General features: G+C 34.7%; 1 protein-coding gene across 2 annotated transcripts in view; it reads right to left on the reverse strand.

Moving 5' to 3' along the window:
* LOC118183016 (uncharacterized) overlaps positions 1-14,866 on the reverse strand; it is a 32,745-nt gene extending 17,879 nt beyond the window's left edge. The window contains exons 1-2 of one of the 2 annotated variants that reach the window (XM_035352413.2): positions 14,668-14,866; positions 965-1,141 (exon numbers count right to left, since the gene is read on the reverse strand). In XM_035352413.2, coding sequence (XP_035208304.1) covers positions 965-1,141; positions 14,668-14,743 — 253 coding nt within the window. In that variant the 5' untranslated portion in view covers positions 14,744-14,866. Of the gene's footprint in view, positions 1-964; positions 1,142-1,295; positions 1,363-14,667 lie in introns of those variants that run through there. The other variant, XM_035352414.2, reaches the window with a different exon arrangement.
* Between the last annotated feature and the right edge of the window lie 431 nt (positions 14,867-15,297).

The following is a 15,297-nucleotide window of genomic DNA, read 5'->3' on the forward strand; positions in this document are numbered from 1 at the left end:
TAAAAAAAGTTTCCATACCTTTACGCGGAAACGCGGCGGAGATATTCCAAAATGAATTTACTGACTGCATTTGCCTTCATTTGCTTATTACCGACGAATTCAAAACGTTTCAGAAAGGACTTAACGGCTTTTGAGCAAAAATTGTCTGTTTTGATTCTGTCTTACGTGACGTAGAATCTGTTATTACATTATGCAACTGCCTCTCAAAATTATGTGAATACATATTTGAGAATTTTGCATGAAATGTATGCAATATTTTGTTTTTTATAAAGCAAATCTTAATGTTTGATTATTTGAAACGTTTACTATACAATACATGAATAAAAAAAGCAAACATTTACTTTAACAGAATTCATCTACGGTACATATCGAAACTGTTTTCATAAAAGTTTTGTTTTGTTTAAGAGAGTTTTTAACCGGCAACGCACTTAATGATCATTATTTCAGAAATAAGACTTACAGGCACTTGTTAAGATTAAAATGTTATCTACAAAACTGTTATTAAGTCTTACGAAAAAAAAAAGTAGTTTTACATCATAGTAGCTATAACTTATTTCATGACAAATAGCTGCAAGACTGTTATTTTATAAATTATTAGACACATATGATTACGTATTAAAAAGCAAAATGTATTAAAAAAAATAAAAAATACATTTTGCATTTCTGAAGCTTCTTTCTTTAGGTTAAATACCCTGAATTTTAATAAGTCATATCATTATTTTTAATATAAAAAGTATTTTACTTGTAAAATTTATTTTAAATATTACGAGAAAGTTACATGGTTTAACAGATGTCTAATCTAAAATTTTCTCTCACTTTAAAATTTAAAAGTTTTATTTAGGATTCTCAGCAGTTTTTCCCGTTTAAAAAATAGATTCTTTTCGAAAATAAAATTTGGCCAGACCGAGATAAAAATATAAAAGGAAAAATAATGAAACTTACACTTAAAACTAAATAAACTTACCGCAAACAGGTGTATCACCGCTCCAATCACCGGTATCTTCACAAACTCTGTAAAAATTTCCTCCGATATACGTGTCAGTGTCACAGTAATAATGAATTACATCTCCAGGAATATAGAAATCTTGCCTTGGACCATATCCTCCCCATTGTGGATAATTAGGTGGCTCGCACTCCAGAACTGCGAAATAAGGAATATAAGAACTTCACGTACTTATGAAGTACTAAAACTACAATTAGATGTATTTCGAGACTGAAATTGTGAAGCAATCAATTGCAAATGACTAATATTATTTGAAGATTATCCATTTTGATGAGAAAATTAAAACTTTTACTTGAAAATGTCATTTTACTTGAAAATGATTTAAGTATTAGGAGGTCTGACATGATTTGATATTAACCATCCAGGGCTGAAGCGGCAGTCTAAGCTGGCATTGCAGAAATAAGATATTGCAGCACAAAGAAGGAAAGATGCAAGATAAAGCAGGACCTTCCGTTATTTTCACACTTGCGTTGGGTACATGCCATTCTGAATTTCAGAAGAAACAGGAATGTCAATGGAGTCAATCAGGAATGATAAAGGCATTAGGGAAGAATGGCTACTGCCTTCAATATCACAGAGGTCACCAAGCTTATCAGCAGATAAAGAAGTTCTATTTTTTTATCTTAGTTAAAGCGTATGTCTTCTAAAATCTGCAATAGATATGAGATAAAATTTGTATCCAATAAATTTGCTTTTACACAATCATTTCGTTTCATACATCACGCAACATTATTACATAAAAGGAAGGAGATATATGTAAAATTACGTAGGGCAGTCAAATGAAAACCTTAGAAAAGTAATAAACGTTCCATTTCCACGGCCATGTTCTGTAATTTGAGTGCCAGTGTTTTAAAGAATACCAAACAGATGGCAGCATGCTGCAGAGAAGCAAAACGCGGCCAGAATACCAGTTTAAAATGTCTGTCCCTGATGCGTCATGCACCAAATGAAGAAAACGCTCTGTCATACGTTTTTTGAGCCTTGAAGGCCCGAAACCTATTAAAAATCCATCAGCGAATGAAAGTACAGTATGGTAAGGCATATTTAACACTGCAGCAAATCTGTAAGTGGAGTAGGAAGTTACGAAACGGCGTGATCCAATCATCTTTCCATGCCATCTTGAATCACCGTCACACATGACCAATAATTACGGGCATACAAAGTCAAGTTTACCACAGCAGATATAACAGCATTCAACTAACCTGGGTCAAGGCGCGTAGGGCACAGAGGGTAACGAGGCTGCAGACGTCCTGGCAAAGGACGCTGCCAACGGAACCTATGCCCACCCAGAGAACATACCAGCTCCGTCGTTTAATCTAAGGTCAATATTGCATCAAGCAGTCCTCAGAGAATGGCAACATGAATGGACACAAGTGAAACAGGTCGCCGTACCTATATCTTCCTTCCAAAAGTGTCAACGGCCCGTCTCATTGCAACCCCACAACTCACAAAATATACCACTGGACACGGCCCCTTCCCTTCATATTACTTCAGACATCATATCTCCAACACGGACACCTGAATCTGCGGTCGAGAAGGAGTTCCCAATCATTACATCTTCCACAGCTCATCGACAACTTTTTAACTCATATTAAAAGCATCCTACAACAATAACTGAGGCTTTCCAGCGCTACATCATCAGCACTAAGCCAACAATAACACAAATCTGCAAAACCACTGACGCATTAACCTCCATGGGCCAAGATGTGCCAGCTATACTAAACTCTCGCCAGCTTCCCAGTAACAGCTCACCACAGGATCTGCAAGAGCTACCAAAGAGCATCGATTTCAAACATTTTAGGTTCTATGAATCTCCATGAAATTGTCACAGGATGCAATGCCTTCACTCCACTGTCACAACTACTACAATTTATGTAAACTACAACTATGTGAACTGTGCTACTGTGTAAACTACGATCTGTGTTTACCGAAACCACGAACTGTGCAAATGCGCAAACTGATAAACTGCACAGTGTGTAAATATGCATCCTCCTGTACTACAACTGCCGCTATTTGCATCACTACAACCGCAGCCAGCTGCACCCTCCTGTTTCCTCCGTCAAAATTCTCGCAACGATCTGTGTACTGCGAGCTTATAAATGCACATTCGCAAACAGAGACCTCAAGCAACTGTAAACTATGAGTAAATTACGAACAATACGCGCAAACAGCGAATTATTTGCGACTATACACATGGTGCAAACTGTTTGCCTATGTGAACTACGCAACCGTGGACAATCTTATGTGCAAACATGTATATATAATCTATGCCCTACGAACTCCTAGCACAGAACTCAACTTATTGTGCACCACATGCCAGTTGAGATCATTATCCTAGCAGCTTAGCTTAACACATGCCTTAATTATATTTCGTTGCATGTTTTACTTCTTGCTCTTGCCTTTATTTTATTTATTTATTTTTATTATTATTTATTTATTTATTAAAAATTTTACAACATTTTTGTGTCCTTGCCATTTCTGTTCAGTCACAGTCTCTCCAAATCTGTAAAACAAAACACGAGCGCCCTTGCTTGGCCATGTACAACCTTTTTCATGTCTCAATAAACTCCCGACGCAGCCTCTTGGGGCTCCAGGGAGTTGTTGCCGCTAGATAGGGAAGGGCATGGAAGATACGCCTGTTTACCTATGTTAGACATCAGACGTCCCCGTCTTCCGTAACCTGTGGCAGATGCTCCTCGCCCAGATCAGGTACGTAGCGGTGTGATACTAGAGTCTACTGCAGCAGTTGAAGCCATCGTGATGGGCAATCGCTGAGTGACGGTGGATGAAATAGCCACAAATCTGAACATAAGTCATGACTCAGCACATCACATTATTAATGACGTGCTTAAGTTTCGCAAAGTGTCAGGTGGGTACCACGGCTCTTCAGAACTGAAAGAGCGATGCGTTAAGGGGGCTCATACACCTTAAACCCTTTATGATTTTCGAATATGTGTCTGTTGCAAGAATTGGAATATTTTATTTATTTTAAGAACAATTACTTCCAACATTTTACAGCTGACTACTTAATATAGCTGCTTTGGAAACTAGTAACCAGAAAGTTCGTGTTGCCACAAATATTTTTGTAATTTAATCAGCTTCGTGACAAAAGGTTTCGTGCGTATGATATTTTAAAAATGGCTGACGGTACATACATTAAATTGGATGGAATTTTTTATATGAGGACTATTTTCTAATTGAACCTAAAATCTGATGAATATTTTAATATTAAAAAATTTTATGGACGAAAACATTTCAGATTTTTTTTAATAAAATACCTTTTTAAACGTAACTTCAAATAAAATAAAAATGTAACATGAAATTCTTAGAATTTCAGGTTCACAGTAGTTTCCAAATGTTATAAAAGCTATATACTAAATATGGAATTAAATAATGCAACAGAATGTTTTAAACTGTGTGCGCAAGGCGGAAACATGACGAAACATTTTGTCACAAAGTGGATTAAATTATAAAAATATTTGTGGCAACACAAACTTTCTGATTACTATTTCAGAAAGCAGCTATATTATGTAGTCAGCTGTAAAACGTTGGAAGTAACGTTGTAGTAAGTAACGTTGGAAGTTGGCTTTTAAAATAAATAAGTTATCACAATTCTTGCAACAGTCACATATTCAAAGATCTTATGGGTTTTAAGGTGTATGAGTCCCCTTAACGTTGACGAACAACTTTGAAGCAAAGGTTATGGTATCCTTGCAAAAATCGTTACAAGGGACTAAATCTGGGTCCACTACCATCAACACGAACCCAAGACGGCAAGAAAGGAATAGCGCCCTTCCTCATCATCCAAACCCAAGAAGATCCATGCGCATCCATCTGCAGGAAAGGTTATGCTGATTATATTTTAGAATGAACGAGGAGTTGTTTTGGAACACTACAAGCCTAGGGAAAACGCCATCATCAGTGCGTCATATTCCAATATGTTGAAAAATTATCTTCGACTTTCAATCAGATCAAAACAATGTGGAAGTCTGACTACAGGTGTCATTTTTCAAAACGACAATGCCGGACTTCATGTGACTTGTGCAATAGTTGCAATCATCACGGACCTTCACTTTAATACTCTTACACATCCGCCACACACATCAGGACTCGCCCCAAGTAATTACTACATGTCTGAATCACTCAAAGAGGCAATGGGAGGAAAGAAGTTTCGTTCCGATGAAGAGGTTCACCAGGCTGTGTATGAGTGGCTGCGCACCCGAAAATGAGAATTTTTTCCAGAAGAATCCGTGCTCTACCTGTGTGCTGGAAGAAGTGTGTTGAATATCAGGGAGATTATGTCGAAAAGTGATTCATTCGTATTCGACATTTGTTCAATAAATCACACGTAAAAGAGTATTTAAGGTTTTCATTTGACTCACGATCGTATAAAGTACTAGATTTTTTTATTTGTTCACAGCAACATCTATCTACAAGAACTTTAAATAAATCACCATTTCATTGACTTAAATTCAGTCGTTATTGAAAAAAACATGTATTAATTTTAATAATAATTTAAGTTTATATATATTCACCACAAGGATAAATTAAAAATATTTCATTATTATCTTTATAATTACTGAAAGAAAGAACCATATTTCCAATTAATTTTGATCCGATTTTTCCCTCTTACAAGAAATGTTTTTGCATTATTTCTCTTTAGACGCAGCAGCTTGAATTGGATATGATAGCCGTCTTATTGTCTAAACATCAAAAAGTTTAATTCTTTCAAATGATACATAACATACATAGAACCAAGCCAGATAAACTGATGTAATTCTCGTAAAGAAAATTAAAATATTTCCAAGACAAGAAATAAAATCTATGCATTGTTGCAAGTTATAATTATTCAGCAAAGCGTCATACGTGTTACGGTCAATGCGATTATTGTTAACAATAACCAATTATTGGTAGTAGCCACCAAATAAACCTGTCAAAGTGAAAAAATGTATGAGAATTTATCACATGAACAAATTGTTATTAATTTCCAATAATGAATGGCAAATGTAATAATTTGCAAAGCATTCAGTTTGAGATTTGCCATTACGCATAAGTGTATTTTTTCCGCATAAGCGTCTTACTATTATGGAAACGTGCGATAAGTGTAGTGAGTGCGCGAGTTCGTTTTTGTCCATTGGAGACAAAATCAGTTGATTGTTTGTTTTAGATGAAAGCTCCCACATTTTTCGAGACGCTCACAAATATTTCGAGCTTGACAAGTCCGATTGTTCTGTGCGCTGAGTAGTTCTGTGCGCTTGACAGATCTGATGTTACTTTAACTGTAAGTTACTAGTGTGCTAATAACTGTTTTGAAAATTTCACTAATTTTACTATACTTGTAAGCACAATGGATGACAACAAGAAAGTCATGAAGTCCGATTTCGACGGTTATCTGGACATGTTCTAATACGGCAAAAAAAAGGAGAGGGAAAGAAGAAACAGAAAGAAAAAAAAGAAAGGGAAAATAAAGAAACAATCATCAGTTATTTACAAAAGAACAGTATAATTCTTTTTTTTTTTTTTTTTTTTCAAAAGCTAAGAAAAGCAAAGAGAAGATTTCTGGCAAATCACCAAAAGATCAACGACTATCAAGATATGATACTGTAAGAATTGGTACTGTTAAAAATCTCATCTTTCTTGATTATAAGTAATATTGGTATACAGGAGAAATTTTCAAATAAGTCATGAGATTCATATAGCAATCGGCCATGGAGGGCGAAGCAGAATGTTTAAAGAGCTTAAGAACAATTATAATCGATATTGTTATGATATATTTAAATCTTTGTGAACCTCGTCAGCATTCAAAGGAAAGGTTTTGTTGTTAAACCAATTAAAAGCAGTGAATTAAATTCAAGATGTAAAGATGATCTCATTGTTATGCAGTCGCAAGCGGAGGGAGATTTTAAGTTTATAATGGTTTTTTTAAGATTATTTAATGAAATATTTTCAGTCCACAGCACTAAAAATAAAAGTAGCCGAAGAAATAGCTCATCTTCTATTGGATGTGTTCACAAGCCGAATGTTTTCATTCTTGAAATTCTTCACATTCGTCGTTATCATTGCCGCTTTCATTATTTTTTTCATCTGCTTTAGCTTAAATTTCAGCTACAATATCCTCGGGAGTAGGCATCTTGGTGTCAAGTGTCAACACACATACATAATTTTCAAATTCTTCTCTACCTCATTTCCAAATTTTCGAAAACGTCTACTTCTTCTTCCTCAGTGATTTGCCTGTCTTGGAAATGTCCAATCCAACCTTACCGAAGCAAGTGGTAATGCATGGTTATGTAAAGTTTCTAATGCATCGTTCATTAAAGCTATCCATTCAAGTACGTTTACATTAACATTTGAGGTTCTTCCTATTTTTTCTCTTCGATCGAGAAGCATCAAAATCATCAAGTGCTTACGGAGGTTTGATTTAAAACTTCAGATGATCGCTTGGTCCATAAGCTGGATAACCCAAGGCCCAAATATTACGTCAATTAATTATATTATTGAATTAGCGGTCGTAACCTTTAATGTGCCCAAAACGTTTCATTAAAAAGTTACTAAATTCTTTGTTCATGTATTTAAATTCGTGTTATGTCACAAACTAACTTTAACTGAAGACATATGCAGGTACAGGGATTTTAAATGTGATTACATAACAAGCGAAATAGCTGTGGATCTTTCGCCTCATTTATTTCTGGATGATGTTCTGTTGCATAATTACTCGAATTCCAAGGTTTAATGTTATCTGCGAAAACTGCTTTCTTCCTCTGACCTTGCCGCATTAGAATTTACCATTCCAAAGATGACAAGTCATAAATCGAAACTGTGGTTTGGAAAATGTTAGCAGATGCAATTTAAAATATCAAGGTTATCAACTTAAATCTATTATCGTTAAATTATTTACAATTTACTTTAAATCTTGTACAGGAAATAAGCTGTTTTTATTCGCTTTTGGTTTTGTTTCCATGAATAGCACTTCATTTAGATTTGTATTTTAATAAAAGAGTGAAATTATTGTAAAATCCCTCGTAACTGACACTCAATTTACGCAATATCAAAATAACGACACTTTTGAAAGTCTAAATTTAAAACTCGAATTCAGGCTTATGAGATAAAAAATTATATGCGGTAGTTTAGAATCTGAATACTTAAATGAGATAAAAAAAATTGTGATGGTGTAACAATCTGAATAATTAAATGTGGAAAACATTTGGATTATGTATCTTTATCTAACCGATGAATTGTCCAGAATATAAACAACTATTCTTTTTAGTGCAGTTGGGTGTTATCCCAGAAGAGTTATTAGTCTCAAAATGTCATTTTGCGTTGAATTTATTCGAAGTGTTGAATCACATTTCAAATTGTTGCCACCAAATGTTATTGCCTGGTATTGTATTTAAAGAAACTAAATAATGAAGAATCTACATGAATGTATGTATGTTTCTCGCATTGTGAAAATCAACGATACATACAGTCATCCAAATTTTGAATAATCTAATCCTCAACCCGAACGTGGGCACCTGGAAGCCCACACGTGGAATTTGCTTTATTTTATATTTTATAAAACTTTAATGAATAATTGATAAAAAATACTCAGCAGTTTCAAAGCGAGCAGTGGCAACACTCTAGGGAATAAAACATTGTTATCTCTAGCGCGCGAGGATGTCCATTGGAAATTATAAAGATATGCTGCTTTTAAAACAATGTAGCTTTATCCCAAAGGCTTTCGAAATGTGTATGTGCCTGTAAATGAAAAAAAAAAAAAAAAAAAAAAAAAAAGCCGTTTGGGCATAATATAAAATCGGAAAGCCTTCAGATTTTGTTTTTAGCTGAAAGTAGAGTTAGCTCAGAAGGGCTATTAATCTCGAAAAGGGATTTTGCGTTGAATCACCGTAAAAGACAATCAATTTTCAAATTGTTGCCACCAAATATTTTCGCTCTGTACTATTATTACGTAGGGCATCCAGAAAGTAAGTTTTCCTATTAAAAAAAGAACTCACACTTTCAGGAACATATTTATTGGCAACAAGTACAGCAGTGTTTCAGCTATTTTTCAACATAGCCATTACCAGAATTGAGACACTTATGGTATCGTAGGATCAACTTTTGTATCCCTCTGTCGTAGAACTCTGCCGCCTGTGAATGGAACCAGCGTGTGACAGACGTCTTCAGCTCTTCGTCTGTGCCAAAACACTCACCGGAGGACAGGAATTTCTTGAGGTGCAAGAAAACGTGAAAATCGCTGGGAGCAAGATCGGGACTGTAGGGTGGATGATCAAACAACTTCCAGCCAAATTCCTTCAAAACAGCTGTTGTGCGTCGAGCCGTATGTGGACGAGCATTGCCATGGAGGAGCACAACACCTGAAGTAAGCATTCCACGCCTCTTGTTTTGGATGGCACGTCGCAATTTCCGCAGTGTTTCACAGTAACGGTCAGCGATTACTGTTTTACCAGGTGGAAGGAACTCAATGAGCAGAATGCTCTTCTTGTCCCAGAACACCGTGCACATCACTTTCCGTACAGACAGCTTCTGTTTGATTTTCGTCCTGACCGGAGATCTACTTTGTCGCCAATGTATTGTCTGCGCTTGGTTTTCGGGGTGAAGTGCGAAATCGAAGTCTCATCGCCCGTGACGATCCTGTCGAGGGACTTGTCGCCGTCATCGTGATACCATTGCAGAAATGTCAGTGCTGCTCTTAAGCGTTTAATTTTGTGTTGTCAAGCTTTTGGGCCCCCACCTGGCACACAATTGTTTGAACATCGGGTGCTTAGTGGCAATCTCATGCAACAAGGACCGCAATATATAAAGAAAATGGCTGTTCAGCTCCGTAATCGTGAAGCGACGGTTCTGCATCACGCGCTGCCCCACAAACTCAACAAGATCATTATTGATGGGGGACAGTCGCCCACTGCGCTCTTCATAATGGACACTTTGACGACCTTCCGAAAACTGCCTACAAAATCTGCTTACCATCACGCACCATCAACGCACCATCTGCTTACTCATGATATTCGGCCCATAGACCTGACAGAGCTGACGATGGATTTCAATTGGTGCAATGCTTTGTGCATTCAAGAACTTTATCACCGATAGAACCTCGGAGGCGGCGGGAGAAGGAATAAGAGCTTCCAATTCGGAACACTGGCTACCACGCTACGAGGTCCTGTCCGGCTGGCATATGATTGATACGTAATAGTTCTGTTACGCATGCGCAATTGACATGGCTAATTAGTTTATTTTAAAGGGGAGAACATCGGGAAACTTACTTTCTGGATGTGCCTCGTATTATCATTATTATTTGTGTCGATGTGTGAACTTTAAAAGTATGGTTTATCACTTGCAAAAACAATTCACATTGAAGGACGCCATATTCACCTTGGCTCTTGCCTGGAGAGGTGTAAAAATATTATTTAAGGCTGACGTTCATGCAAATAGGGGCTATGATCATATATGACGAAATAAGTGAAAATATTCTCTTGGTTTTAAAACAAGTCCAATGCCTGTGTCCGACATCTTGGATTTACTTACATGTTCAGAGAAGATTAGTGTTGCTGGAGGGAAGGTGCAGACTCGGATGGATAGAGACAATTATGTTCCCGCTCCCTCTCAAGATGACAACGAAATAATGGAGCATGTATTAGAAAGAGAAAGAGGGGAAGGATGAAGATAAAGACGACACAGAGAGCAAGAAGGTTAACGTGGGCAGAAGCTGACGAAGGATTGCAGACTTTTTGATTTGTTGAGAAGTGTTCATCTAAGTCAATAGAGTAGTTTTATAGTATGCACACCAAATTTTTTAATGCATTAGTTCTTACCATCACACTAAGAACTTCGTACTTTTCATGTGATTATGTGATAATAAATATGGTCATTTTATTTAATTGTATTTTTCTGAAATATAAAATTTTGTTATAAGTTTTAATTTTAAATTATCTGTACGATTTTCGATATTATTTATTTAATTGTGGCCAATAGATCAGTAACACGACTGATGAATTTCCCACGTTCCATTTCCACCAGATGGCGTCACAGCGCATGAATAAGTATGTTCTAGAAATATATTTTCAATTATTCGGAAATTTCTCTTATCTGGAATCGGCGTGATTCCGTTGCTACCGATTCAAACGAATTATGCTTTGATGTGAATATTTCAAGCATACGGAATCATGTCAACAATTACAATTATTAACGCTTTCACACTCACCTGTTAGTATTTTGCAGATGTTAAGATTTTTAACTAAAACCAAGAACCCTTTTCTTTTTTTTTCTTTCAACATTTTGGAGTTTTTAAAATACCCCGACTGCAATTCATAGTTTACTATTCTTTCATTATTTTATTAAAGAAAAATGAACCACAAATAAACCATTGTTAACGAGCAATTTCAGGAAGCGATATAAACACTGCTAATAGGGTTATCATACTTTTTGATATATATATATATATATATATATATATATATATATATAAATAAAATATAAACAAAATTATCGACCTCCTTTTCGAAGCAAGAATGAAGTGTTTGCTCTTAAATAACCATCTATTCATTCTGATTTTACTTTAACACGTTTTAGAAGATAAGAAACTTTTTATAGTTTTTTTGTTTTTTTGTTATTTTATGGAACTCTGTTTGTTCATCAAAGGCATTCTTGTAATTGAAATTTCCCTTTTTCTTGAAAAATATGAAGTCTGCCTTGAAAACACAAGACTAGTAATTTGATGAAGTGATTTTTAATAGTGGCTCTGTTTAGTTTGGAACAAGAGTTTCATGCAATGAATTTAAGTACTTCTTTTCAGAAAAGCCATAAAATTCTTATAGGTGATCTGATGTCTCGGTAAAAATATAAAAAAGCTTATACATTTTGATACTAATAATGTCTACGAAAGTCTAAAAAATGTAATTCCTTCATACCCTCTGTCCATATTTGGGAAGAGTATTTGAAGTCCATATTTGGGGACAATACTAGTATTTGAAGCATTAAAATACAGTGTTATTTTCTATACCAAGCGTTTTTGTATGTTGGTTAAAATATCTACAGTCATTCTCGTTTAAATCATCGAATTCTATCAGTTGCACTTTAGCTTTACAATATAGAAACAAATATTCTAATTAAAACTAGTACAAAGTTTCACATTAAAATTATTGAATTCCTCTACATATGCAAAATAATAAAATACGTACTAATTAATTTATTCTGAACTTAGTTCTAACAAAAGCGGCATTCAAATGCATTATTAATTAAAACATTTACTAATTTTATTGAACTTACGTTTAAAATAACAGTCAACTGATTTCCATACATGCCGTGCAATGCGACTTTGTGTTACACAAGGAGAAAAACTAATAATAAAAAAATCTTGTGTTTTAAATGTTAAAAAATATTGTTCTGTTTTCCTTTTATAATTACCAGAAATAGTTTTATTGAAACAGCTGATAAAAAGCGTTACTTATTAATATCGTGTAAAGTTTTCTTCGCCTTTGCTATTTATCACTATTAACCGAATGTATTTACTTTATGGAGTAATAGCTATTAAGTTTCTGAACTTTCTCCATCAACAGATTAAATTCTATGCTATATTTTTTGCAAAAGCTTAGTAACCTTCGATTACCTGCTGAGAGTATCATTTACATTCTATGAGAGTGAGCACTGCAAAGTTGTCTTAAATTTTGTGCTTCTTTCAGTGGAAGAATCTTTATGTAGAACTAACTGGTTTGGCTTCTATTTATGGCAAAACACTTGTGGGTTATATGCCTAAGGAAAGGGATGCATTTCCAAGGGAATAACATTAATTCTATGTTATACATGGAGAAAACCACAAAAACGGCAATGCAGGCAACCCCGTTCGCCAGGAATAGAGTCTAGGTCTAATTACCAGTAGTTCAGCGACGACCGCTCGGTCGTTGGTGAGAACTTTTTACAGAAAGCATAATTTTAGTTGCTTCACTCCGCCTAGGATTTTCATGTTTTTAAAGATGAAATGCGTAATTTTATTGCTTCCATCAGCACTGCACGCATCTGAATTAATTTGGTTTATTCCAGATGCCCAATTTTACTCAAATTTACTTCATCGGTATTGTCAGTTCGTCATCTGCCAATGATTATTGAAGGCCTTCAATAATAACATCGACAGTCTTCCTCTCCTACAGGCTTAGCAATTTAGTATCCAATCATTTTCTGCGATTTCGATTAGATTTACACTTTTAACTGATTTTAGACAGAACATTTTTTTAGAAAGCATTGAATGTTACACATTAATGAAGTGTTTCTCTTTGTCTTCGAGGTTTCCACCATGTGTAAAGTTAATACGAGCCAGTTTCCTTTAGAAACTCCTACACGAAGGTATTGCTTCCTCTCAGACTGATTATGCAATATTCAAATTACCAAAACAAAGCATCTTTCTTTTTTGATACTTTTTAATTTTTAACTGGCGATAATTTCTCTTAATCATGTTACATTTTAACATGCTGTCATATCGAGGAATCAGTAATCATGCCGCAGGTACTTAATAATGGCACTTAATAATGGCGAGAATAGTGTAGGTTAGGAAGATATTCCTCAATTCTTTAGCTATGTTATAGTGAAACTATGTTCTACGATTTTTTTGTTATATTCGTACAGGAGATGTCTGTATTTTGCAGACAATGACAGGGCATTAAAGTACAAATTATCCGTATCATTTCACTAAATAACAGGTATAAGAACAGTCGAGTGGTTGGTCACGTAAAGCAGTTTAGTGATAATCCGAAACATAATTTATTTACTTTCATTTAGTTTTACGCTAAAACTATTTTTTTTTAAAATTTTTTTTACTGAGAAATATTAAAACATTGTTAATCAGAAAGACAGCTGATTCTATTAAACAAGATAACACAACATATTCTTAATTTGTTTGAAAGCTACATAAAAGATATCTCTTGATTTGCTATGCTACCTCTTTATTTTTGTCTTCTTTTTCATTTTGTGCCTGGCGGGAAATGTATGTCGTGAAACTTTTAAGAGAAATTTATACAGACAATATACATAACTTTTATCTTCAGACATTTTATTTGACAGATACGCATAATTTAATATAATTATGTAAATGTGTAGCATTATGACGCATTTTAATATGATACATGTATGCAATTTATACTTTAAATCAAATTAATAGTAATGAAATAATGTATAACTACTTTGGGTTCTTGAAACCAGAAAGGAAGCATTTTGAGAAGGAATGAGATTTCTACATTAATACGTCTAAAGCTGAAAATTAAAAGCTCAAGAATAATTATAACAAAAAAATTAAATTAAGAATTTCCCTGAAAACCTAGAACAATGAAGAATTTCCACATCATTCGCGTTTTGCACAATCTCATTTATGATTGAAACATGTGCGTTTATAATGACAATGTATATAATGACACTGTTTGTAATGACAAAGTGTTTATAAGGACAGTGTGCTTATAATGACAATGTGTACTTATAATGAGAAGACAATGCTTAAAAATTCTATTTTCACTATAAACAGTCGACAATTTAAAGAACTTTTAGAAGCACCCAATGTAAATTCATCTCTTAGGGCTAAGTCAGTTGAATTAATTTATTCAATATGCAAGTTATACTTACTCCTGATTTGCATTTCTTAAAATAAAAATAACAAAATGACACGAGATAGAAAATTAGTTACTTACGTTCAATGCTCGAGGAAATGACGATACTCACAAAATGCCCTAGCACTAAAAGTAAGCAAGACCGCAACTTCGCCATTTTAATCTTACAAAGCGGCTACGAACGAAACAAATTTCCTTAGAAAAATCAGTTCCTGAATTTGATGCGTGAATGTGATTGGTTTACGCGAAGCGCGTGGGTATCTGATCGTTGTGCCCTTTTTTCAGAAACAATCCAGTTATAACCATCGTTCATCTCTTGTCCGAAATATTTTCTCTATTTAACCAACAGGTGGCGTTAAGCATTAATCTAGCTAAAGTTCCGTTTGAAAAACTAACAAACATTTCTTATAAATGAACTTCTTTTTCATTCTTTAAGATTTCAGAAAGAAAAGAAAAAGCCATTCTCTGTATTGCAAAGCTTTTTTTTTTCTTTGTTGTTGTCAAGAGAAAATATGCATGGTTACGTTTTACTTTCAATAGTATTTCTTTTCTTCACCAGCATATTTGTAGTTGTTCCACTTGAAGTTCTGTTCAGAAGTGAGTCTTTCTTAGATAAGGAAGCGAAGAGGGGAGGAAAAAAAAAGGTCGTATGCTAGTTACTTTTGATTTTTTACTTTGATTTTACTTTCACTTTGAGGAAACGAGAAAAAA

The sequence above is a fragment of the Stegodyphus dumicola genome, chromosome 9, assembly GCF_044657685.1.
Source record: "Stegodyphus dumicola isolate Sdum_Otavi_A_Nest chromosome 9, ASM4465768v1".
NCBI lineage: Eukaryota > Metazoa > Arthropoda > Arachnida > Araneae > Eresidae > Stegodyphus > Stegodyphus dumicola.